At 40.4% G+C, this 27,681-nt stretch overlaps 3 protein-coding genes across 5 annotated transcripts in view; 1 reads left to right on the forward strand and 2 right to left on the reverse strand.

Annotated features, from left to right (window-relative positions):
* The window catches only part of abtb3b (ankyrin repeat and BTB domain containing 3b), a 69,731-nt gene extending 67,743 nt beyond the window's left edge, over positions 1 to 1,988 (reverse strand). Inside the window, exon 1 of the mRNA XM_085357237.1 lies at positions 1,136 to 1,988. Within this exon, the coding sequence (XP_085213363.1) occupies positions 1,136 to 1,988 (853 nt within the window). The remainder of the gene's footprint in view (positions 1 to 1,135) is intronic.
* Positions 1,989 to 3,880: 1,892 nt separating this feature from the next.
* On the reverse strand, positions 3,881 to 8,623 carry LOC146627600 (uncharacterized). Its single transcript, XM_085358933.1, has 3 exons — positions 8,619 to 8,623; positions 5,435 to 7,698; positions 3,881 to 3,927 (listed from the first exon to the last, which is right to left on the reverse strand). The coding sequence occupies exons 1-3, from the start codon at positions 8,621 to 8,623 to the stop codon at positions 3,881 to 3,883; spliced, it is 2,316 nt and encodes a 771-aa protein (XP_085215059.1).
* A 617-nt stretch (positions 8,624 to 9,240) lies between these two features.
* Positions 9,241 to 26,533, forward strand: cry1b (cryptochrome circadian regulator 1b). 3 transcript variants are annotated; one of them, XM_085359028.1, is made up of 12 exons: positions 9,241 to 9,401; positions 9,804 to 10,278; positions 20,512 to 20,620; positions 21,055 to 21,197; positions 21,323 to 21,507; positions 21,601 to 21,689; positions 22,209 to 22,349; positions 22,461 to 22,772; positions 23,102 to 23,253; positions 23,727 to 23,929; positions 24,959 to 25,096; positions 25,478 to 26,533. In XM_085359028.1, exons 2-12 carry the CDS (start codon positions 10,121 to 10,123, stop codon positions 25,558 to 25,560), a joined length of 1,713 nt encoding a protein of 570 aa, XP_085215154.1. In that variant the 5' UTR covers positions 9,241 to 9,401; positions 9,804 to 10,120; the 3' UTR covers positions 25,561 to 26,533. The 3 variants fall into 3 exon arrangements, with proteins under 3 accessions (XP_085215154.1, XP_085215153.1, XP_085215152.1); XM_085359027.1 differs by lacking the exon at positions 9,241 to 9,401 and adding an exon at positions 9,413 to 9,642; XM_085359026.1 differs by lacking the exon at positions 9,241 to 9,401 and adding an exon at positions 9,413 to 9,638.
* Positions 26,534 to 27,681: the final 1,148 nt, after the last annotated feature.

The raw sequence follows: 27,681 nt of genomic DNA on the forward strand, positions 1-27,681 counted from the left end.
CTTACACCATACTAAGGTACTTTGTTTTTCTAGTAATTTGTCACCTGTCTCTAAACGAGTCTCACTAAATAACTACAATCCTGTACCACTGTGAACAAATAAGCAAGAAAATTGCAAACCAACTGACATGCACTTAAAACAAAAGGCACAGTAAAAATGAAGTACTATTCTCTTCTGTGGGTGATTCATCAATACAGTCACAGTCTTTCTAACTTTGTCTCTCTGTCTCTCATTCTCCCTCTCTTTCTATAACTCAGTTTTATTTGCATCACTCTGCATAATGCACAACAGCACATACGTCCCCAGGGCCTTTTTTATTACGTAAACCTGTTGCAAGAGGAGTCACAGCAGCGCTTTTACAACATCCATCAAAACAGGGGCAAGAATGTCTTAGAGTGGTTACGAATGTATTGGTTAAAAGGCAGTGAAGTCAGAATACTATTAGACTTGTCCATTGAATTCAGATATTTTCAAAGACACCAGACAAAAAGTATTATTAACACTTGAAAAGTCTGGGTACTCTGTAATAGAATCAGCTGCTATACCCAGAAAATAAAATTCCTCGCTCTGGGTGAAAAGAACAGAAACTCATCTCTGCATAGCATCACTGCAGGCAGAGCCCCCTTTACTGAAAGAGTGAATAACTCAACCCAGGGATGCTGTGCTCACCCATTTTGAACAAAACAGCCACATACAGTATGAGAAGTATATGAGAGAACAGCAGCTCCAGTCTAACTTTGCACAGAGGACAAACGAGGCAATCTGGACAAAAGGGGATCACAGTTTCACACGAAGACCAACTGGTCAGTGTTCAATTGCTCGCAGCGCCAGTACTCTTGAAAAGCACTATTCTAGCTGCAGGAATCCCTTCCTCCTGTCACTTAAAGTTTCACAGTTCTTTGAGGAGGCAGGAGCTGCAGGAATCGTGCAGAAAGTGAAACTGAGAGAATGCAGCCTACTTATCTATATAAATCTTCAATGTTCTGACATTTGTGCAGTCTGTTATTGATTTTAAAACCTGCTGTGGGGAGAGAGAAGTAACTCTGCAAGTGGCATAATTTAAAATGTGTACATGTATGAATGCAAAGTGGAAAGGGGGTTCTTGTTAAATTGACCTGCTTTATCCTTAACTTACCATTTGCATTCTTCCCGCAGATCAGGTGTTGCCAGGGTTGCAAAGAGCCCCATATCTCTGCATCACTGTTAACGGCCTGCTCCAGGATCTCCACAGTAAACTTGGGGATCCCGTTATCCCGCTCCAGCAGCGCACTGCGCAGCACCCGCGCGTACACATCACGGAAGAGGTTTTCCATGCACGCGGCCAGGTAGATCGCCGCGTGCTCATGGATCCTGACTGCTACCCTGCTGTCGACCATCCACCTGAAGAACTTCCCCACGTTAAAGATGAGTCCGCATCGCGCCGACTTGCCGCGGGTGAACTTGTCGTCCTCTGTGCTCATATTGTACAGTGACAATGCACTGAGGGCCCCGCTGATGCAGTTCATCGACACGGTCCACGCCAGGACCACCTTTATGGCACTTTGGATCTCATATTTGGTACATTTGGCGTAGCGCAAACTCAAGCGCTGCGCCTCCTTGGCGACCCTGACCAGGGCCCGGCTGACCAGAACCGAAAGCCTGTGCAGGACGTCCTGCTGTGGTGTCGGCAGGCTCATCTCCTCGTCCTTGCTCAGAGCGCTCGCCACTTCCCCGAGGCTCCACGGCACATCCTCAAGCTCGGGTAGTTTAGCGCATTGCCCGGTGCACTCCAGGATCTCGGCGTCTTCGACCAGGACCGTGTTAACAGTGTCCAGACTGTTGTGTCGACTGTGCATCGAGTCGGTTAAATGCCAATAATTCCCTCCATGTGCCTCTGAGCAGCACAGCGACGCACTGGAAGACCTGAAGGAGTCGGCGGCTCCACCATAACCCGAGTCTAGCGTCAAATCCTCCAGGGTCCTTGCTACTGACTTGCTACTCCTTGCCATAACTGCGCTTCATACTGTAAAAAGAGGGCTTGGAAAAAGTGGGGGGAAATACCGACGAAGACGCAGTGTGGATACACAAGCGCCTTCCACGAGCTTGTCAACTGAAATGTTTTATTCTTTTCCCTTTTCTTTTGTTTTCTTTTGGAACTGTCCATGCAGGCATAAAGTTAAGAGTAGTATCTCCCTACAGTGCATCAACAGTCATACAGTGCCGTTCAAGCGCAGAGGCTGACAGATGGAGGCGGGACCGGAGAAAACAGAGCGCAGCTGTCAACCAATGGACTCTCGGGAAGAATCAGCAAAGCGTTTTAATTGGATCAATAAAAAAACCCATCGATATAGCTCCTGATAAAGATTGTTAATATGAATACAAACAGTAAAGGACGGGAGTACTCCGCTCATTTCCCCCCTTTCTGTCGTCTACTCCTTATAAAAGTTTGCTTCCTCAAAACTCTTGAACCGCACATCCTGTAAAATGACCAGTCAGACAAAAGACACAAATTGCACTGAATAATATATATTTTAATATAAAAGCAACTGCTTTTATGTAACTGTGTTTAGAGGACAAACCGGCCAGAGGCACAGACTTTTCAGTTATTTTCTGAGGGCCCATGTCTGATCGTAACATGACTCAAGACCATTAATAATAGATTGCATGCATAATGTATCCTTCTCTATTCCTCTGGAGGAGAACTCGTTGAAAAGATCGGAATTACTTTCAAGGTCATTATCTCGGATCCCTCAGGGTCTAACGTTAGTTTCTGCGTTTAGTTTTTTGCCCTTCCCATGGGCCATCACGGCTTTGCAGGATCTGCATGAATACATTAAATAAAGCAACACCGAGCGATACACTGTAGAAGTATTCTTTACTTTGGAGTAACAGCGATGATCGTGCATTTACAGTAACAATGTAGGCTAATGAAAGAAATGTAAGGCTGACAAAAAATAAGGTTCGGGTTCAGTGTAACAAAAAATGGTTGAGTGTAATTAACCTAAACTGGTGGTATTTACATTTTAGTTGCAGTACTTTCTGCACTGGACAGCAGCTTGGAGCAACAGTGAACCCTGGTGTTAGCTAATAAAACTTCAATTTATTGAGATTGACATTTTAAAACAATCACAAGCTCCAACAACAACTTCATCACACAACTAGGATTGGACGATGACTGCTTTGTACAATTAATGTGGCAATGTAACATAAACCTGTGCGGCATAGTGGTCCATATTAAAATGCACCATGCTGCATTTGGCAGGATAACACCCACAGTTCTCCAGTCACTCCCAATCTATATTATTAAGTACACCTAGTTTGCAAAATCCCTAATTAATGTGGGACCAAAAGCTTTTCCATTTAAAGAGATGAAGGAGCTTGGTTAATAAGCTACCCTGATGCACACAGAACTGACTTTCTGATTATTATTATAGTACTTTAACTTGTTATTATAAAGTAAAACCTTCTGAGGCATTCTGATTTCGTTTTTGTGTCTTTGCCAACACATAACTGCATGTCACAGCATTTTAGCACATATTTTCAAGTCAATATTATGCAAAGTCATTATTAATTAATTCATAAAATCAGTGCTCAGTTAAAATATATATTTTATTAAGGTAAATACAGTATATACAAGCATATGATGTAGATATTTCTGAAAAGCATAATCCTGTATTCTGTGATTATGGGATGTGAGCAAACAAAGTCATATTTCTACAAAACCACACGTTAAAGCTGTCTTATGATCTCTCTCTCTCTGGTCCTCATGTAAATGGGGTAAATAGAATAATATCCTTATATAGAGAGGTTTTAAAAAATGTTCAACAGCCCAGAAGAAAAGCAAACTGGTTGAGATGATTTAGAAACACATTAAATGTAACCGAAATGAGAAGCGGCTGTATCAGTAACAATGAGGAATCTTGTGCTCTTGGGCCACTGTGATGTGGCCTGATGTAGATTAAGGGTTAGATCAAGATCAAGTATGCATGCTCTTCTTCTTCTTCATCCTGTCACACATTTTGGAAGGCTGCACACACATTAAATGTTTACTGCAGTATATGTCCTCTTTCTCCAAGTTCACTGAGAAAAACAGAGCAAAAGGCTGATTGATTTGTGTCTGCACTATAACCTTCATGATTGGTCTATAGCTGCTCTACAAAGGGAAAAACCTGCATTGCTCAACCTTTGTGTTTAAAAGCAAAGTAGATTAACTGATTAAAACTACTGAAGCTCAGAACATTTAAAATCACATCACAGCTTCGTGTCCAGTTAAATAGATTATCATAGGCTCAGATAGCTCTAATAAAACAAAAAGGAAGATTAAGACAGAAAAACCTCAAAGTTTGTGAAAACTGACTCAAAGGCAAAAACGTTAAAGTGCACTTTGATCCTCTACAAAAACAATTTCTGGTTAATTCTGCCATCTAGTGGCAATTTGTATAAGTGTAATGGGATGTTTTTGACTGCATCCCCACCACCCTTTTCAACATAATTATTAGAGTAACCTAACTTTCTTATAGCCAGAGAAATCTTTAGGCTTCTCTGATTTTACAGTAATTTTTCAAATCTTAGCAGAGAATGAATGATGGAAAATAACTTTTTTTCAGGAATGTTTGATGCATATCCTTGAGAAGCCAGAAGGTCACAGTGGAAAAAGCCATCAGACATTGGAAACAATTACTTTTCAATGCACTCAGTAAAAAATACAGACAGACAAGCAAAAAACAAACAAATACTTTGACTGTATAATTGTGAAAAGCATTGCACGCCTTAACCACACTCCTGTGGTTTTCCTGCACATACTGTAATTTTCTCCAGAAGACAGAGATGTGCAACCAAGGACTTCTAAAGCAAGCAGACAGAAAAACAAACGGTCAGAAAGTGACAGAAATTCCTCTCATATCCACACCTATAACAGAACAGCTAAAGTCCAGACTTTGCTCCCTTACATTCAATTCAATTCAATTCAATCTTTATTGGCAGACTACATGTCCATAAAAACAAGACAAGAAACACACACACACACAACTCCCCCCCCCCCCCCCCCCCCCCCCCCCACACACACACACACACACACACAACACAAGGTATACCATTAAATATATATATGTATATAAATAAGTATATAAAGCATTTGTAAAAATATAAAACCATAATATACATAAAACACAATTACTTAAAATAAATCAATAAATACACAAACACTTTAACCAGTGCTTTCTGAGACTGGATGAGTAACGGGAACCACTCACTGTCGGATCTGTAAGTGCTAAAATTATACTGTTACTCGAACCATCCAGTCGTTCTCTAAAACTGAACATTAACTTTCTTAAAAGTGCTTTAAAAGTCCAGACACCCACAGCTACAAACATCTGACTGGCACTACCACTTCTAGGTATCCTGCAAAGGATTCTCATCGCATCATTATATGCAACATGCAGCTTCTGTATGCTACATTGTTTGTAGGATGACCACAAGGGGGCAGTATATAGCGGTGTGCAATACGCTTTAAACAAAGCCACTTTAACTGGAAGTGAACAAAAGCTGAATTTGCGTGCAATAGTATTTGCCTGCACATAGAGCTTACATCGTTGTCTGTATATGTCATCATCATCATTCATTTGCTCAGTAATAAAGTGACCGAGGTATTTCACCTTTTTATGAACTTCAAGAGTTTTTTGTGCCAGTTTAAACAAAGGGAAATTTAGCTGTTTATCCTGCTTGGTTCTACATATCAAAACAGCACTTTTAGCAGCATTGTACTCAATGTCATATTGCACACCATATTCAGTACAGACATTAAGAAGATCCTGTAACCCAGCACTGCTTGGACTAAAAACAACCAGGTCATCTGCATACATAAGATGATTTATCAGTGCTTCACCTAATATACACCCAGTGTTACAGGCTCTCAGCTGTATGGACAAATCATCGACATATAAATTAAATAAAATTGGAGACAAAATCCCACCCTGTCTGACACCATTGCTGACACCAAAGGGGGCAGAAATACTGCTTCCCCATTTAACCTGCATGTTCTGATGAGCGTACCAGTAAGAGAGAATCCTCACGATGTATTGAGGAACTCCCCGTGTCTTCAATTTATCAAAAAGTTTTCTGTGGTTCACTCGATCAAAAGCCTTAGAGGCATCAATGAAACACATGAGGACAGATGAATTTTTAGCCCTATACAACCTGACTATTTCCTTGAGTGCATATATGCACATGTCAGTGCCGTGCTTTGGTTTAAAGCCAAACTGATTATCCAGAGAAGAGATGAACACACTAACTCTATCAAACAGGATTCTTTCTAACACCTTAGATAAAATACTGGCTAGTGCAATTGGCCTGTAATTATCCAAACAGCTCACTTTTGCAGCTTTGTCTTTCATAACTGGTACCAGTAAAATACACAGCATTGAGTCTGGTAATATGCCATGAATCATAAACCCAGTGAAACAGAGTGCTAAAAGAGGAGCTAGCCTTAAACTAGCATGTTTTAAATGTTCTGCAGTGATGTGATCCAAACCAGAGGATTTATTATCAGACAACCTATGAATGGCTTCATATACTTCATGTGTCCTTACACTTATTGTGTCATTACTCATGTCAAGATTGTCCTCATATGGATCACTTTTTATACAGTTAAACAACGCACTGTAATGCTGTCTCCATAATGCTGCAATGTTATCTGCCCCAGAAACACCTTCAACAGTTGATGGTAGAGATGGTTTACAGTTATTAAGAGCTTTCACCTCTTTCCAAAAATCTGCCATATTATTACACAACATTTTCCTGGCCAAAGAATCTGCTCTCAGCATTTGCTCATTTTTAGTTATAAAGCGAACAGCGTACTTATATCTGGCATTCACACATTTTTTCTGTTCAAATTCTGGGCCTTGTTTAGGTCTTCCAGCCATGGCCCAACATTTATAAGCTATGCGAGCTTCATCATGGTACATGGATACATGTTCTTTCCAGCCAGGTCTGATGTTAGGTTTCTTATGCTTACATTGTTTATCAAGCAGTGTACCACTTTCATGCAGAGCAGTCACTATATCATCATACATGGAGCAGAGTAAATGTTTATGCACAGCATTCTTACAGTTGACATCCTTGCACAAAATAGCTTCTTTCGGCAAAGAAATGTTGTTCAGATGTATATCGGTATTACTATGATAAGCTAAGAAATCATCTTCACTACAAGCTGACCAGTCTAATTTTACACTGGTAGCAATATTAGCAATATTGTTTCCAGTTGTTGCTGGCATTTGTTCCACATTCACAGTAAAACCAAAAGGTATATGATCTGACACAGTTACCTCATACCTAATAGTCATGTTTGCTAAAGCTGCATGTCCATCAGCTGTACAGATACAGTGGTCCAGCCATGATGTACTATGCCAGGCTTCACTTATGTATGTATAGCTATCTGCAGGCAGTAACACTTTGGTAGACAAGATAAGATTATTAACTTGACAAAAATGAGTTAAGTGGTCAGCAGACTGAGAACTGCTGTCTGTGAGATCAGCATTAAAATCACCCAAAACATATATGCTGTAAGTATCATTGTCTTGAATAAATGCATTAATAAAAGCCAGCCTACTGAGGTATTCTTGCTCATTTTGACAAGATTCATAGGGAGTATAAATATTAAGAATGATAAAACTACTATTGTTCTGTGTATATTGTATACCAATACACCAGTCTACATCCAGTCTAATGGGCTTTATCACACATTAAGATTTACTTTCTTTTTTATTTTCTGTTTCACTGAGCAGGATTTTTCAAGCTGTTTTTCCCTTAGAAAGCAGAAACAGAAATGCTCAGGTGTAATGTACTTTAAAAGCCATGGCTTTTAATCTTATCATGCATGCATTTTATCATGCATGCACGATACTTAGGGAAAAAAAGGAGGCATATTGCACAGCTTCACAGATCTGGTTGTGCGACAATGATATAACTTGTCATTCTGCCCCAGGGTGATACAACATGTTCTTCTTACCGAGCACAGTGTGCTATCTTTGCTCCAACCCTGACATTTCTGTGGCATGCAATATATCCCACAGAAATTATTTATTCAAAAGATTTATTTTTGTTCTTTAAACAAAACCTGTTAACAAGTTAAATTAAACTTCTATTGCTTGAATTTACACCTAAAATTCAATAACCTGAGTGAAATATCCTTCGATAACCATTCCATCATTAAACCAAAGGTCAAAATGATCATCCTTCTGATTTTTCCAATTGATAATAACAAAATGTAATTTACCATTAATGACACTCTAACAAATGTATGAGGCTGCCTCTTCCTATAATTACAAACAGGGTTACAGTAAAAACAAACAAACAAAGTAATTACATAACGTATAACATTTTAAAATCTACCAGATAGACTATCAAAAACTTAGAAATGAATACCTCTTAACACCTTATTTTAATCTAGTCTTGATATAGTAACCCTGTACCTCACTCAGAGCCAAAGGATACCCAGTTATGACAAATGTAGACCAGAGCCCTGCTAGGAGTATGATCTATGTGGGTCCAGTTTTGGTTATTTAATAAAAGTGTCATTTAATTCAATTAAATCACAACTATTGTGTAAGTTTGTACTTTATCATTAAAAAATGATAACGTACGTCATCACCTCAAAGTTTTGCTCACTGTGAAATGAACAGTTTGTCAAGTCAAATGTGTGATATCAAAAAAATTTCACTGTGCACTCTAATGTGGCATTAGCAACCCACGTGACCAACAGCTACATTGCTTTTGCCAGAGTGTAAATTGCCAGTATTATTTAAAGGGTATGTTCAACTTATTTGCCCAGTTTTCATGTAATGCCAGTGTCGTTTTACAGACTTTAGACACAACTGCCATGAAATTAAGACAAAATTCAAATAAAACTTGCAATTTCTTTATTGTAATCAAAGTTGTCACACAAAAACGATCTAATTTCTGTCCAAACCAATTAGAGAAGCTCTGTGCAATAGTAATAGTAGTACCTAACTCTACAGCAAATGTTATGTATTAACAACTGCTGATGTCATGTCACATCTTAAGTTTTTATGTAATTTAACGTGGCTCACGGGGTACACATTGGTTAGAGATTACCGCTGATGATGACAATGGGCGGGGTTAGTTATGTCCGACCAAACGCACGGTTGCGGCGCGGTCACGAGAAAGAATCGAGCACACCTGCTCAGAAGCTGGCCTTGCCGCGCGGCATGTGATCATCCGGGTACTTGTGGGTATACCACATAACTGAAACCGAAGTCTCCCATTAGCTGCCTTTAATCTCCCAGTTTAGACGATATTTTCGGGGTTTTCGCTTAAAAACGGAGTTTGTCAGAGATTGTATCGAGAAAACATCGAAATCGATGGTGGAACATTTAAAAATAACCGCAGATAACGCGTAAGCAGAGGTAAGAAAGCACATTATGGAAACGTGACGGGGAACACGTTGCATAACGTTTAATCCTGGCCAATCACGTCGCTCCTTTCAGCCCTGCGTATTCCTGTGGGTGGAGATGTTGATAGCGAGGACATCTTGCATGGCCGACTTAGGCTGGTGATGTAGTTTATGTACAGTGTTTAATATGTTAGTAAGGTCGAGAGAGCGTTGAATTTGTGCAGACTAACCCCGTTTGTGGCAACAAAACGTAAGTATGTACGCGTTTGTACGTTTTGCTAACTACTAGCATATTTTATATGGCCTTCGCCCAAGCGCCGTGTGTTAGCTCATCAAAACAATACATTTGAAACATCGTTTGACTCTGTTAATGTTCTGTTTTCGAACTTAATTATGTTGAATTATTCAATTTCAGCGTTGCTGCTAATTGAGAGAAGAGTTGCAGCCCCTTTCTGCGTCAGCTGCGGTTTCCACCTTTCTACACATGCATTCATTGCTGGTCAGCAGACCCAACGCTGTGGATAAATTCATGGAGCTTGGTTAAGGTCCGACAAACCTTTATCGCCATCCAGGAACGGAGAGCAGCTTTAAAGCTACTTCGGCCTTGGATGTGTATTTGTGACTTTGTTTTTGCCACAGAACAACGTTAGAGGGCGTCGTTTGTTGTTTGTGGGAACTCCTTAATACCTTTTTCACCCCACTAGTGGTAAAATAAAAAATAAGGGAGGCGACATGGTGGTCAATACCATCCATTGGTTCAGGAAGGGACTACGGCTGCATGACAACCCGTCTCTGAAAGACTCTATCCAGGGATCGGACACCCTTCGTTGTATTTATATCCTAGACCCCTGGTTCGCTGGATCCTCCAATGTGGGCATCAACAGGTGGAGGTAAGATGGGTCACATGCTGCTTTAGCTTTTAAGTATGGGTATATAGGAGTGTTATGTGGGTTAAAGGTTTGTTCTTGGTATTCGTTGTTTAAAGCTTGAATCTAGATAACATGGACTTTGAGGCAAACATCTTCATTTACTTTATAAACCTAATCATAACAATTGGTCACTTAATCCTTAAGCGCCTGTCACAAAGTTCATATTATTTAGATTCTTAAGACCTGTGGAGAGCTGCATCGCCACACAATATGGTGTGCTTTCAATTGTCAAAGGGTGTTTAGGTCAAACTTAATCCCTGGTTATAGTTGCTTAGTATCAAGACTTGTGGTATTTTTAGCAATCACCCAATCAAAACTTAATATTGTTTTAGTTGTAACCTTTATCTTCACTAACTGCATACACTCTCTCTTCACGTCGTTGCTTACACTCGTCCAGCTGCTTTTTAACACAAATATCTAATCAGACAATTGCATGGCTGCAACCTAATGCTTTTAGGCATATAGACAGGGTCAAGATGACTTGATAAAGTTTAAGTGACTCGTCAGAATGGGAAAGAAACATAATTTAAGTAACTTTTAATGTGGTGTGGTTGTTGAGACCAGATGGGCTGGTCTGAGTAGTTCAAAAAATGCTGATCTACTGTGATTTTCCAGTACAGCTATCCTTAGTTACAGACAGTTGTTTGAAAAAGAGAAAATACCCAGTTAGGCTGAGTTGCGTAGATCAGAGGAGAATGACCACACTTGTGGGTATTGTAACAACAAGTCAGGTGACCAGTCATTACACCCAAGGTATGTAGAAGAGCATTTCTGAACACACAATAGAGCTGGGCGATAGAACGATAACGATATGTATCGCGATATAACTTTTACTCGATAGAGAAATTAAGCTATCGCGATAGACCTCGCCGCTCTTGTCCTCTTAAAAAAAAAAAAAAAAAAAAAAAAAAAAGGTCAGCCAATCCAAATTAAGTGGCGCAGAGCCGAACCAATCACAGCCGCAGCGTCACGTCGCGTGACTTGTTACGTACAGCACAAGTGCCAAGCCGCACGTGTGTTTGTTTGGGAAGCAGCCAGCGGGTAATGGAGCCAGCGCGTAATGGAGGAAATGAGTGTGCCGACTAGAAAAATCAACCGAGCGTGACCGAAGAGAAAACAGATGATGGTTCCAATGCCGGAGAGATTGTCGAACGGAAGAGCCATAGAAGTTCCGTAGTCTGAAGGTATTTCAGCTATTTCAAGTCTGACAAAAAACAGTAGCGTGCACTGTAAATTGTGCCGAAAGCAAGTCTGGAAATACAATAAACTGGTGCATGCGTCACACTGTGCGCCACGTTATCGTTTCGGTGAAATGAATTTCTACAATACTGTTAATTCTACTCTCTGCAGTGTTTAAATGCTTACATATACACACAGTTACTGTCCGTCCACACATACGACTCTGTTCTGCTTCTATGCCCCAGCTTTGTTTACTTTTTCCCACCGAGGCTTCTAGACTTCTGATTGGCCAACATTTCTGCACGGTTAGGAATCTAGCGCCACCTGCTGCTTTGGCACGTTCATAGCAGCGTTTTCCTTCATTTCTCCCTTTATGTGTGGACGGGATTATTTTTTAAAACGAAAACGGAAAATCTCAGTTTTCAAAAATACCCGTGTACGTGTGGACGTAGCCTCAGTCTCTGACTGGAAGCGCTAATTCGTCATTCGGCTTTTGTCAGACTAAAGTAACTGTTAAAACTGTTTGAAAAGCTAAGCTATACAACAAGGAGAGATTGAGAATTTCCTTTTAGTTCTCAGTTTATTTGATATTGACAAAAGTTAGTCAGTTTTGTCTGTTCTTCTGTAAAACAAACTAAGATTTATTTTTAGAATTAATATTTTGTTTCTAAGTGGAATTGACAATTTAGTCTGTTTCGTTTGTTCTATTTTGACACTTAAACGCTTTAGCGGCTGCCTTTTGTGTAGTTTGCAATATTTGCCTTTATTTATCTGAAAAAGTCTCATGTTCCTTAACTACATCTACCCTGTTGAACTTATTATGGGAAATAAATATTTAAATAAAAACAAGCTGCTGATTATTTCACATTTTACTTGTGAGCAACGGCACATTTAAATCTTACAAATATAGTTATTTGGCTTATATCGTGATAGATATCGTTATCGCCTGAAATGAAAAAAACATATCGTGATATGAAAAAATCTCATATCGCCCAGCTCTAACACACAACATGTCAAACCTTGAAGCAGATGGACTGTAACAACAAAAGACTTCAGCAGGTGCCACAACCCTAAGCTTAAAAATGAGAAACTCAAGCTATGCAAAGATTGGTGTAAACAACATAAAAGCATGAGTTTATCGTGGAGGGTATTTTCTTCATACAGTTTGGATCCCTTGGTACCTGACCATTGTTTAAATGCCACAGCCTATCTCAGTATTGTTGCTCAGTATTGTTGTCAATCCTTTTATGACCACAGAGTGATCATCTTATGATGGCTGCTTCCACCAAGTGAGAAAGCTCAGATGATCTCAAACTGGTTTCTTGACCATCACATGAGTTCACAGTGCTCAGTTGCCATCCACATGTACTAGATCTCTATCCAGTAGAGCACCTTGGAGATGTGGTGGAATGGGAGATTTGCATGATGGATGTGGAGTTGCCCAGTCTGCAACAGTTGTGCGACGCTGTCATGTTAATATGGAAATCCCTCGGGAATGTTTCTAGCACCTTGTTTAAACTGGCACAAAATTAAGAAAGTTCTGAAGGCAAAGGGGGGAACCAACACAGTACTAGCAAGGTGTTACTCCAGCACGTTTTGTAGAAGAGTTAGGGGAGAGAAGCAGGGCAAAGTGGCTCTCTAACATTAACTAACTAGCATACTGTTTTATTAAAAAACGTTTGGTTTGTTTTCTGAAGCACTTATCTAATTCAGAATGGAGAATTATGTAATTGCACATCTTTCCATAGATGATGGGAATTTGATTGAACAAAAAAGTGCTCATTTTGATCAGGCAGACAAGTCGTTAAAATAGTAGTTTTAAAATATTTACATTCATTCTTTAGGGGGTGGTACTTTGCAGCTGTTTTTTAAGCATTGATTTGCTGCAATATTATAATTTTATGCCTATTATTTGGTCCTCTTCCAACAGCAAAGGTACACGTAATTGGAAAATGAGTACAACACTGAGAGAGGACCATGTCATGTCATGGACAAAATATTGAATTTGTCCCCTTAAAGCATAAATCTTCCCGACTAGTTTCCCTTGTAAGGCTGGACATTAATCAAATTTTAATATTGATCACAATTTTAGCCCCAACCAATATTAAAAATTTGTTAATAGAATTCAGAACAAACAAAATGCTACCTAATGGGGATTTATATTTCAGCAGGAAATTTATTGTTGATTTCTGCTGTGCATCTCCAGGTGCTTTTTTTTTTTTTGCCACACTTTTTGAACCTCAGTGAGAGAATGACGGTCACACCATCATCATCATCATCATCATCATCATAAGATAAGATAAGATAAGATAACCTTTATTAGTCCCACACGTGGGAAATTTGTTTTGTCACAGCAGGAAGTGGACAGTGCAAAAGTTATGAGGCAAAAATTAGAATACAATAAGAATAAATACAGTACACAACTGTACAGAATAGAATAAAATACTATATACAGTAGAATAAAATAAAATAAATATACAATAAGATAAAAATAGAATACAAATACTATATACAACTGAGTAAAAATACAACGATGACAGAAAGGATTATTGCACTTAGTATTATTGCATATGTATGGATGTGTGTGCTTGATCAGTTAAAGTCTTTATTATGGAGTCTGACAGCAGTGGGGAGGAAAGACCTGCGAAATCTCTCCGTCCCACACCGTGGGTGCCGCAGTCTCTCACTGAAGGAGCTGCTCAGTGCTGTCACAGTCTGCTGCATGGGGTGGGAGACGTTGTCCAACAGGGATGACAGCTTAGCCGCCGTTCTCCTGTCACTCACCACCTCCACTGGGTCCAGAGGGCATCCTAGAACAGAGCTGGCCCTTCGGATCACCCTGTTCAGTCTCTTCCTGTCCCCAGCAGAGATGCTGCCGCCCCAGCAGACCACACCATAAAAGATAGCAGAAGCCACAACAGAGTCATAGAAGGTCTTCAGGAGTGGGCCCTCCACTCCAAACGACCTGAGTCTCCGCAGCAGGTACAGCCTGCTCTGCCCTTTCCTGTAGAGGGCGTCTGAGTTATGAGTCCAGTCCAGTCTATTGTTCAGATGAACACCAAGGTACCTGTAGCTGTCCACAGCCTCAATGTCCATACCTTGGATGTTCAGTGGTTGCAGTGGAGAATGCTTGTGCCTGCGGAAGTCTACCACCAGTTCCTTGGTTTTACTGGCGTTGATCTGGAGGTAGTTCTGCTGGCACCAGTCCACAAAGTCTTGGGTCAGACCTCTGTACTCCTTGTCGTCCCCATCAGTGATGAGGCCGACTATTGCAGAGTCATCAGAGAACTTCTGCAGGAAGCACTGGGTGGAATTGTGGGAGAAGTCTGCAGTGTAGCTGGTGAAGAGGAACGGAGCCAGAACCGTTCCCTGTGGGGCCCCCGTACTGCAGACGACCCTGTCCGACACACAGCCCTGAGTCCTCACATACTGTGGTCGGTCGGTGAGGTAGTCCAGGATCCAGGTAGTGAGGTGATGGTCCACTCCAGAGTTCACCAGTTTGTCCTTTAGAACCGAGGGAAGAATGGTGTTGAAGGCACTGGAGAAATCAAAGAACATGATTCTCACAGTGCTTCCAGCGGTCTCCAGGTGAGCGAGGGAACGATGTAGGAGGTGAATGACGGCATCATCCGCTCCAATGCCAGGCTGGTAGGCAAACTGAAGTGGGTCCAGTGATGAGCTTATTAGGCGCCGAAGCTGAGCCAGGACCAACCGCTCCAGGGTCTTCATCAGGTGGGATGTCAGAGCCACCGGCCTGTAGCTGTTGAGGTCCTTGGGGCGTGAAGTCTTTGGCACTGGTACAACACAGGAGGTTTTCCAGAGCTGTGGGACTCTTCCCAACCTCAGGCTCAGGTTGAAGAGGTGCTCCATCACCCCACACAGTTGGTCCGCGCAGGACCTGACGACCCTCGAGCTGATGCCATCTGGACCCGCTGCCTTCTTGCCATTAATCCTCCTCAGTTCCCTCCTAACCTGGGTGGTTGAGAGAGACAGGCTGGAGCCTTGTGTTGAGTGTGTATTGGATGCTGCAGTTGGGGGTGGGGGGGAGTGAGCAGGGTGAATAGAGGAGGTGTGAAGTGTCTGAGGTGGAACAGCAGCAGTGGGGGTGGGTGAGTCTGCAGCCGATGTTGCAGACTGCCTCATGGCTGAATCAAATCTGTTGAAGAAATGATTCAGTTCATTTGCCCATCTCACATCCCTCCCAGGCAGAGAGTTCTGCTGTTTGTGGCCCGAGATGGTTCTGAGGCCTCTCCAGACTTCACCAACGTTGTTTTGTTGAAGCTGGTTCTCCATCTTCTGCCTGTAGCTCTCCTTCCCATTCCTTATCAGTCCCCTCAGCTCTCTCTGCACCCTTTTCAACTCCTCTTTGTCTCTGGATTTGAAGGCCCTCCTCTTCTGCTTGAGGACGGTTTTAATTTCTGGGGTAATCCAAGGTTTGTTGTTGGAGAAACACCGTACAGTCCTGGTAGGTACAGTGTTATCCACACAGAAGTTTATATAGTCAGTAATGCATGTAGTAAGGCTGTCGATGTCCTCTCCGTGGTCATCACGAATCACCTCCCACACAGTCGACTCAAAACAGTCCTTAAGAGCCTCCTCGCTCTCCTCTGACCATCTCTGTACTGTGCGGGTGGCTGGTGGCTCCCTGCGCACTAAGGGCTCATACACAGGGACAAGGTGCACCAGGTTGTGATCAGATCTGCCCAGGGGAGGGAGAGGTGATGAACTGTATGCCTCTTCTGCATTGGCATACAGTAAGTCCAGTGTTTTATTGACTCTGGTTGGGCAGGTCACATACTGGGTGAAGGTGGGCAGTGTGGAGTCCAGTGAGGCATGATTGAAGTCCCCTGATATTATGAGAAGGGCTCTCGGTGATTGTGTTTGCAGTCTGCTGACCACAGAGTGGAGAGAGTCACAGGCTGCATCCGCGTTGGCCGAGGGGGGGGACATACGCTGTTATTGCGATAACATGCGAGAACTCCCGGGGCAGGTAGTACGGACGCATGCTAACGGCTAACAGCTCAATGTCTCTGCTGCAGAGTTGCTCTTTTACAGTGATGTGCCCAGGGTTACACCATCTGTCGTTCACAAAAACTGCCAGTCCCCCTCCTTTCCTCTTACCGCTGTCTCTGGTCCTGTCCGCTCGCAGCAGCTGGAATCCCGGTAGTGTCACGCTTGTGTCCGGAGTTAGCGATGTTAGCCACGACTCCGTTAGCATCATGATGCTACATTGCCGGTACTCCCTCTGTGACCAGGTTAGCGACGTCATCATCATCATCATCTCAGTACAAGGGATAATAATCATAGCTTTAATATAAGGGCACATATCAGCAAATTCCTGGAGTGAAATTGCTGAAACTGTAGGAATCGATGTGAGGGAATCTAGAATCTAAAAAAAAATGTGATAAAAAACAGTAGGGGACCCAGGAGGTGAAAAGTCCCATCATTTTATCTGTCTCTACTGGCTAAAACACCAGTACACGCCCATGTGACAATTAATACATAATGCACACGGCAACGTCCTCAGCCACTTACATAGGTCATGTTGTAGGCTCTGCAAGGATCCCCTGCAGAAGTCTAAATCGAGCCTCAATCAGCACCTGCATGTGCCAGTCACACCTGTTTTCTGCACCATGCAGCTTGAAGTTTCCTGGGTGTTTTGTGGATGAGTAACACTGCATTAAGACAGACGTATGAATGAACTATAACATTATGATTAATGTTGTTGTTTTTTTAAGCCTGCTGCTATTACTACATACTATTTTGAGTAAAATTTCAAAGTGTGGACATTACTGTTTCAAGACAAACTGCCAAGGCTGACATTTTCTCTACAAAATGCCTTTTGTAGATGAGTTGGAAAAGATGGTGCAGAAAGCTGCATCTGGCCAGAAGGAAAAAACGCACAAACCTGGAAGAGTTGGCAAGATTTGTAGAAAATACACGCTGGCAATAAGCAGATGCATGGGTACCAACGGCTACACCCTCGCACCCACAATAAAGAGGATGTATGTTGCACGACAAGACGCGATAAGATGGCTGATCAGTTTGTTTCACTAACTCATCTACACAGGGCATTTTGTAGAGGATATGTCAGGTGTGGCAGTTTGTCTTGAAACAACAACGGTTTTCACCTTGAGCTGCTTTAGTGACCAAGATCTTGACCAATTCCAACTAGTTGGTAATATTTTTTTTTCTTGTTTTATAGTATTTTTTTTCTTCCCAGAATGCTCAAATAATTTTCATCAGATTTAGTAATTTAAAAATAAATGATGATATTGTTGATGGTTAATTGTAAAAATCTCCAAAACTTTATTCATTCTCTTTAAACCCACCCTTTGACATTAGTTTCAGTTTGATAGTGGATCTTGGGGGAAGCTGCACACAGTGCATATGTTACAAGAAAGCAGTGAGTGAATTATTTTTGCTATATTTATTTATTGCAGATGTTCATATGTTACATTACATTACTAGTCACATGTTGCACCAGTGTCCAGCTCTTTTTGTCTTTAAAATCAGTTCACTGTGGTTAAAAAAATATTTATTACTTATTTATTTATTGCTGAGTCTGTGTGAAAGAGAGGGCTTTCACCATTTATATCCAAAGAAGGACATATAAAGGTTGCAGGCAGTAAGCTTGCTGCCCAGCTACTCTGACAAGCTATTTTTTTTCCTGCTTACTGACTCTGCTGTTCAACTCTGAATCAGGGGCTGCAAATTAGGGGCTGCAAATCTGGGTCAGTATGTTGTTATGGTCATTACATCATCCATCCTCACTGCTTTGACCTATATTAAACACACACACCCCTTTAGTCAACTACACCATGTCATTTGTGTTATTACATGCACACTATTTTTAGCTTATCCCATACGTCTATACAGCCGCATTTGTTCACAATGTTGCAAGCAACTATAACTGCTTAGTTTTACTACCACTGGTACACTGATTTAGATTGAATGGAATATGTTTGAGTTCTTATGGAAGTGCTCTCCCTGTCTTGTCTCCATTTTCATGCTGAAACAATACAAACTGGTCAGTAATTTGTGCTTTGTAGCTTGTGAACCTTAATGGAAAAAAATGATGGATTATTTATTTTCAATAAATGCTGAAGAAAACCCATGTTTTAACCTTGGATACACTCTGTTACATAAAGCACTAAACTGAAAGGGAAAATTAGGCACAGAGAAAAAGCTGGCTGTAAATAAAAGGTGATTATTGAGACCTCAGATTGGTCGGAATGGCTCAGAATGGGAGCTGGAGTGGTGAGACAGAGAAGCATACTGGGGTTAGTGGAGCAGAGGTTTACTGAGGGAAGCTGACCAGACAGAACAGAATTCAGAAAGTAGGGAGTTAAGCTGATCTGGGCAAGCAGTGCCAGAGTGTTAAGCTAAATCTAGTAGCAGAAAACTGCAGTGAGCAGGAAGATTTGCAAGGTAAATGGAAGACGGCACAATTTCTAATACTGCACACATGCATATAGAGACACTAAACTGGAGCAGAACTTCACCAGCTGCACATTAGTCAGTTTTCAAGTCTCTTCAAGCTCAGCTCTGACACATCGTTGACTCCACTAACCATCAAACACACCCATTTCCACTGCCACAATACAGCAGACGCACGCTGCAGCACAGAGAGAGGAGGGGAAGCCACTCCAGAAGTGATTATAGGTCAGTGTGACCCAGAAAGGAATATCGAGGGAGTGTCAGAAGGGAAGACCAGTGTAACAATGGGAAATTAAGAAATACTGTAATCTGTGGGAATATTATGATACATTACTTCCATAATGTATCATTACTTCATTACTTCCATACAGTTAAAGGGTTTTTAATTTGTAGAATTAGAAGATAAGAGAGCCGTTATTAAAACTCTTGTGGATAATAACTCGAGTGTATTAAATGAGGATATGAAGGCATGAGAGTATTTGTCAGAAGATACAGGTAGTGTGCTGATAACTGATTTTTAAAATTTACTCCATATCTGCTTGCCAAAGCCAAACTCTTTGTTAGATCTTGAATTATATTATGAAATCCTAGTAATAAAGCAATTATTATTTTTAGGTTGTGGTTTAGGTGTCAGTTACTATATAAATGCCACTCGGATGTTAATGGAAGACAATGGACGTGACTTAAGGATTTATTTTTTTTAAATTATGTTAGATGTTGTTGTTTTTTGTTTTTGTTTGTTTGTTTTTTAGTTTTGTTTTGCTGCTGGGTTTGTAGATAAATTGTTGAGAAAATGTTTGTTTAAAGGCATAAGTCATGAGTGCTCCTACAGTATACATGCTCTGCTTTTTTGCCAGTAATATTTACAGCAGTTTCACCAGAAGAGGGCTGCATGTTCACATGAATACACTGCAGTATCTATGTTGCTGAAAGAAACTGTCTGCTGTTTATTTATTGTGTTTTGTCCATATCTCATGATGTCATCAGTGATGTTCTAAAATTATATATATTTTTATGATGATGGTGGTAATGAAATGGAAATATGTTAGATTTTTTTTGTGTTTTCTGTCCACAAATGCAAAATAATCAAGTTTTGGCAATCCAACATAATGCATTTTTGGACATGCAACAGTGCAACATGGTGCATTTGAACCTTTCCACTTTTAAAAACGTCTGGCACCATATTGTCAAATATTTAGCTCTTTAGACCTTAGAACCTGCTAAGATAACCCAAAATGATAGCAGAAATTAGTGAAGGTGATCTCTGCCCTTGAAAAAATGGAAACTCTCATAGTCATCAGAAAACGTCTATATTCAGGTATCAAAAGTCATGAGTGAGGGTACCGGAGAGCTTGTTGCATGTTGTTTTATGGGAGAAATGGTTAATCTACTAAAAACTATTTCTATACTGAATTTATTAATTGTAGTCTATTACAACTTTTCCATTCCTTGTGCCTGTTATCATTGGTCATATGAGACTGATACGGTTTTACTTAATCAATCAATTGTAGCCAATTATTTGATCCTTCTGGGGTTTTTCTTTTAATTTTTTTGTTTGCTTTTTTTAATAAATAGGTTTTTGCTGCATTGTTTAGAAGACTTGGATGCCAGCCTGCGCAAACTCAACTCCCGCTTGTTTGTCATTAGAGGCCAGCCTACAGATGTCTTCCCTCGTCTGTTTAAGGTACGAGTTTTGGAATAGAAGATGCAGTCCTGCACTTTACTTTTACTTCAAATAAACCTAATATAATGAAAGGGATTTAAAAAATAAAAATAAAAAAGGTGCAAAATTGTGTCTGCTGAACTTAAACAAAGGAGATCCAAAGTTATTACATGGATGTTCAGACTGAAAAATCTATTTCCCAAATATCGATGTGTGTGTGTGTGTGTGTGTGTGTGTGTGTGTGTGTATATATATATATATATATATATATATATATATATATATATATATATATTTGTTAGAAAAACACATGTTTCTAGTTGTGTATGAAATGAACTGTATGCGATTTTAAGTTAATCACCGTTCCATTTTGCTGTCAATGACTTTCAAATGTTGCATGCATTCAATAAAATGCAGCAGATGTGTAAACACTACTGTTTTTCGTTGTTACCCAGGAATGGCAGATAAACCGTTTATCTTATGAATATGACTCTGAGCCTTTTGGCAAGGAACGTGACGCTGCCATCCAAAAACTAGCCAATGAGGCTGGGGTGGAGGTCACGGTGCGGATTTCACACACCCTCTACAATCTGGACAAGTGAGTGACTGTATAGAGTAATTAAGCTGAAAGTCTCATAGTAATGAACCAATTTTAAGGCAGATTGTGACCACCTACTCTGTCTCTGCAGGGACTGCCTTTTAATACATTTTTCTCTTTCATAGGATTATAGAACTTAATGGCAATCAGCCTCCACTCACCTACAAACGCTTCCAGGCTGTAATAAATCGAATGGATGCCGTCGAGATGCCAGCGGAGACGATCACATCTGAGGTTCTTAAAAACTGTGTCACACCAATCAGTGAAGACCATGATGAAAAGTTTGGGGTGCCCTCCCTTGAAGAGCTTGGTAAGTTTTTGTGTTTATGTGTTTTCTATCATCCATCTGTATCAGAGTTGGGGGCAAACTGCAGTTTTTAAGTTGAATGTGGTACTTTTTCAGGTTTTGAGACAGAGGGTTTAACCACAGCAGTGTGGCCTGGAGGAGAAACTGAAGCCCTCATGAGGCTAGAGCGGCATCTCGAGCGGAAGGTAAAAATACATCTTACTGAGAACAAAGTGAAAAATTAATTTAGAAACTTCCTCGGGTTTTATGTCTTAAAAAAAGAAATGTCTTCCTTACATGTGCAGTGAATTGTTCAGTGTATATACAGGTGTAAGAGAAATATGCACTTTAACTGGATGATCGCTATTTCTCAGATTTTTGACTACATTTCTTTATTGCTCTTAACATAGTACATCATGTGCATAGAGGTCAGTAATCCAGTTTGTGTTTTCTCTTTTTTCCTCACATTACTTCCAGTATCAAACCAGCTGAGTTCCTCTTGCATTATTTTGCGCTTAATTATTATTAATTTATTTTTTTTGTACTGAGCTACAACAAGAGTGTAATATCTGTCAAATGTCGTCATTAATGATCTTCAGTAGTGACTTTATTGAAGGTTAAGTTTTGCTGTCGGAGACTCAGAAATGTAACATCTCATTTATTGTCAGTTATTCAGATGAAGCTGACTAACCTTTTTTATTTATTTATTTATTTATTTTAAACAGGCCTGGGTTGCAAACTTTGAGCGTCCACGTATGAACGCTAACTCTCTGCTGGCCAGTCCAACAGGCCTCAGCCCCTACCTGCGCTTTGGATGTCTCTCATGCCGGCTCTTCTACTTCAAACTTACTGATCTCTACAGAAAAGTACTAATGCCATAGTATTATATTTGTTGGGCTTAGAGGCTTTAGCGTCTGTTTTCAAATTTGTATTTTTTTCTTTCATAAGCCTAAATCAGCTGTCCATCATCCCATCAGGTCAAGAAGAACCACACACCACCACTGTCCTTATACGGCCAGCTGCTGTGGAGAGAGTTCTTCTATACAACTGCCACCAACAACCCCTGCTTTGACAAGATGGATGGCAACCCCATTTGTGTCCAGATACCCTGGGACCGAAACCCAGAGGCACTGGCCAAGTGGGCAGAAGGACGAACGGGCTTTCCTTGGATAGATGCTATTATGACCCAGCTGAGGCAGGAGGGGTGGATCCATCATTTGGCAAGGCACGGTGTTGCTTGTTTCCTCACCAGGGGAGACCTCTGGATCAGCTGGGAAGAAGGCATGAAGGTAAGAACGGAGAAAAGGGAACAAGTGCTTACATGAGGCTAGATTTTCTAAAGCCAAAAAAAAAAAAAAATCTGAAGATGTAGAGGAGTCAGGTTTATTCCCAGCCTTATTGAAGAACAATATCCTGAAAGGTTATTATAGATTTTTATGTCCAGTGAAGCCAAAATCATGTTTCCTGCACCAGATTTAAGTGCACATGAGTCACTCTGGTTATTATTCATTGTTTAAAAGTGCACTTAAAGAAGAGTCAGAGTAAATTGGGTACCTTGCTGTTGTCTTCTTTCTCTCATTTGTTGTTGACCATTTTCTGTTTGCTTTTTTTAAAACAGGTTTTTGAAGAGTTGCTTCTGGATGCAGACTGGAGTGTAAATGCTGGCAGCTGGATGTGGCTTTCTTGCAGTTCATTTTTCCAGCAGTTTTTTCATTGCTACTGCCCCGTGGGATTTGGACGACGCACCGACCCAAATGGCGACTATATACGGTCAGCGAGACATTTTATGAAGTATCACATGAAAATAGGAACAATAGTGTGGGTATTTGTGTATCCCTACAGTCATTTCAAGTAACTAAGTACAATCTCATGGTTAACTTGTGGGGAGGGTTTTGTTTTTTGGGTTTTTTTTGTAGCGTCACATGGGTGAGGTTACAAAAGAGAACATTGAACTTTGTTTAGCACTTTATATAATTGTTAGTGTATTTGGGATAATGTGGCCTGTGTTGCACCACAGAAGTTCTCCTGAATATGAAATGTGATACAGTCATGTGGTGTAATTGGTAAACACTGATGAGAATTTGTCATGGGACAAAAAGAATGCACTTTGAGCCACAGTATTAACTGCATGTGTGCCAGCTAATGTAACATGAAATGCAGTACATCCATGAACTTGGACCAGTCTGTTACATTAGTCTACATTACATTGTGTCATCTTCGTCTGATTTTGTGTCTGCTTGCAGGCGTTACTTGCCGATATTGAGGGGTTTTCCAGCCAAATATATCTATGACCCTTGGAATGCCCCAGATGAAGTACAAAAGGCAGCCAAGTGCATCATAGGAGTCCACTACCCCAAACCCATGGTGAACCATGCTGAGGCCAGTCGCATCAACATTGAGAGAATGAAGCAGATTTACCAGCAGCTTTCCTGCTACAGAGGACTGGGTATGGATGCCAGCTAGATACTAATTAAATGTCATGGCATTATTAATTTTGCTAAGTGTACCATTCAGATAAACATTTTATCTGCTGTTTGTGAGGATGACTGATCTTGTCCTATGACTTTTTTTTTTTCTCCTGATAAATGCACAGAACCTTATTATACCTTCATTAGGATGTATTAGGATAAATTCTAACTCATAAGTACAGGTGACTGCCAGAATCTCCATAATACTCCTACCATCGTATTAAATTACATCTGCAACTCAACACACAGAGAATATGTCTGTGAAGGTTCTCAGTCATCCAGGTCATCGTAGTCAAAGGAGCTTGCAAAGAAAAGCGTCTGGACTTCTTTAAGTTGCTTGAAGACGTTTCACCTCTCATCCGAGAAGCTTCTTCAGTTCTAAGGTCAAATGGTGGAGAGTCCCAGATATAAACCTAGTGGGAGTATCCCCCCACAGAGGGACAAAAGGACCCCTGATGATCCTCTAATCGCCTGAGCCAAGGTGTGAAACTGGGCGTGGGTCCCAATCAGCCAGAGTTTCGGGTGTGTTCATTGTGAAACCTGGCCCCACCTTATCATGCGAATTCCTGAGATCAGATCTCCCACTACTCCCACTAGGTTTATATCTGGGACTCCCCACCATTTGACCTTAGAACTGAAGAAGCTTCTCGGATGAGAGGTGAAACGTCTTCAAGTAACTTAAAGAAGTCCAGACGCTTTTCTTTGCAAGCTCCTTTGACACAGAGAATATGTTTGACACATGGTAACAGTTTGAACCCAGTAGTAGTAGTAGTAGTAGTAGTAGTAGTAGTAGTAATAATAATATCCATCCCATTCATTTTCTTCCAATTATCCAATTTTCGTGAGTGGGCTGGAGCCTATCACCCACTCTGTTGCAGGGCTAATAATAATAAATATAATTGTTGTTTGTTTGTTTTGTTTTTTTTGTTGTTGTTTGTTTGTTTTAAAATAGCCCAATAGTTAATATTTTAACTATTTTAATTTGAAATCCTTTTGTTGTCTCACAGGTCTGCTGGCAACAGTCCCTGCCAATTCCAACTTTGGTGGAAATGGCACTAATCCCAGAGCAGTCTGCACAGTGACCAATGAAGGTGCAGGAGGGTCCTCTAAAGACCCCTCTGTGCAGGTGGGAATGTCTCAAACAGGTACGTATTGAATATTTATTTATAGTCACACCTACAACATTGAAAATCTTGATTTATTGCAAAATACAATTTCTGAGAGTCATCAGACTCACACTAAAATAAATACTCATGAGACTGCAGTGGTAGGAAGGGTAATGTTAAATATATGAATTCCCTACCTGTAGGCTTTTTGATAACTGTTGAGAACTAGAAACTGAGGATTAGGCTTTATTACAGAGGACAGCTGAATTACTGTTGTTCTCGAGAAGCTACTGGAAACCGATAAAGCCGAGCTAAAATTGTGGACTGAAAAAATTAACATTTAGCATTTTTGTACATTTTGCGAATAGGCATGTATGCAGTTTGTTTGCAAATTAATTGTATGTTATGTTTTTAAAACAGAACGAGCACAGTCTGTGCAGAAGCGTCGTCATGAAGAGACTCCCCTTGAAAGCAGCTCTAAATCCTGGAAGCAGAGTAAATAGGGTGCTGAAGACAGAACAAGGATTCCTCAGTCTGTCTGTATCATCTGGGTAGCATCCCCCCTGCATTGCCCCAAATAACGAACAGTAATAGCTAAAAGTACCAACCATTGTAGAGCACGAAAGGGAGGGGGGAACTGGATTTATCTTCTATCTTTTGACTTTTAGTCTAAAAACTCTTTAGTACATGACATTCAAATTATCAGGACTTGACTCGATCGGATACATTATAGATCTCAGGAACAGATGAAAAGTTAACAGAAGGAATCTGCAAAAGGGGTAAAGCAGCAAATACAGCTGAGTATAAAATCTTCTCATCAGGATGTTGTGAAGCTACCTATTGTCTTCCACTACAATATGTAATTGTACAAATGCTGAAACTACCGTAGTAGCCAGTGCGCTTTACCCCCCCTACACTCCACATTAATGAGGTCAGAACATGATCAGGCTCTGATTGGAAGGTGAAACACAATCAGTGATTTTCAGACAGCCTGATCTGATGCTTCAGCTTCCACACTATATGTAAAAATGTCAGAATAAAAAAACTATTCCCATTAGAGTGACAGAACCGTAGGAGTTTTTTTTTTTTTGTGTTCAGCTGACACTATCACTCACTTTTAGTAAACTGACTTAAAGTAAAATGACCTGGATAAACTTTCTTTTTATTTTTTAACAGCCCTCTGTATCTTTAGCACCATTATTACAGCCATACAATATTGATTGTAAATAAGGTTAGCACGTTGTTAAAGCAGGCCATACAAAAGGCGTCATACGTTTTGTAAATATTTCTTTTTAATTTCCAACTTTTGTATATTTGGTAACAGGATCTCAAAATTCCTTTGTAAATAAAGCTACCAAAAAAAACTCTGGGGGAAAAAAGTTCTCTGAAAATGTGCAAGCCCCCCCTCCCCCCTTCTCCCATGTGATCATAAATCTGTTATTTTTGTATCAATTACCAAATTACAATTGTATTGAAATAAAGGATGAAATATTATTGCGTTCTCATTTCTTATGATACCTCAGATGTTTGTTCCTGTAACTCATTTCATGCTAATTTTATTCACTGTTTGCCTTCTTCAATATTCCAACCTGAAGTAGACACTTCCTCAAATTTGTTTCACAGCAGACATATTGACTTGATAAATTAAGCATTTGTGGCATTTTAACCACGATGATTCACTTCCAAGTGTCCCAGGGAACCGTATGGATAACGGCAACACCCCCCCTAAGAGGAATGAAGCTGTCGTTAACACACCTGCTTTTCCTGCTGTGAAACTTCAACTTGTCTATGAAAAGTCATGTGTGGTTGGTGCCAAGTTGGAGTTATCCAGCCACCATTTAGATCCAATTTACATGGTGACAGATTAGCCAAAAGACCCTTCCCTTTATTCACTGACCTACTGAATCTGCACTAAACTTGTCTGAAACCTACGAGTAAGAAATGATGTCAGGCCCTGCATTAAAACATTTAAACAGAAGTTATATATTGGTCTGAACCAGAGTTTGTTCACTCGGCATCCTTTATGAAGTTTGTCCACCTTTAAACTCAGGCTGTAAATGTTGCAACAGATATTGTGAAAGACTGAAACTATCCCAGCAGTTGTGTGTATTTAGAATACAGAACTGAGGCTCATTTCTTCATTTTACAGGAAAATAGTTGATTTGTTGAAACGTGTATGTATACATTATACATGGCATATAAGCCAGCACAGCCTGAAAACTTGAATAAGAAAGCTTAGCCAAGGAGACTTCAGGAATGGGTTTCTGGGCTTCTTGGATGTGCTGCACACCACGCCATGTTTTCAGCTTGTAGCCATTTGGGAATCAACACACAACCCTAGTTTATCCCTGGAGTTGGATACCTTTTTTTTTTAAGCTTGATGGTTGAGATGTCAGTGCTAAGTGGACAAAAAAACCCGAAATTTCTTTGAAAATAGTCAGGTCCAAGGACTGTACAGAAAAACCACCTATATTGTCCAAAGAACCAAAGAAAAACTGAAAGACATTTAGAACAGCTGGAGAACCATTGCTCACTTTTAAAGATAGAAGAAAACATAACTCCTTGGAAGCAAAAGAAAAAGAAAAGGTGGCTCAAGACTGCAAAATATGTTTTGTAGTCTACAT

The sequence above is a fragment of the Diplotaxodon limnothrissa genome, linkage group LG7 (genome assembly GCF_057381915.1).
Source record: "Diplotaxodon limnothrissa isolate DT_005_m linkage group LG7, D_limnothrissa_male_GT1.1, whole genome shotgun sequence".
NCBI lineage: Eukaryota > Metazoa > Chordata > Actinopteri > Cichliformes > Cichlidae > Diplotaxodon > Diplotaxodon limnothrissa.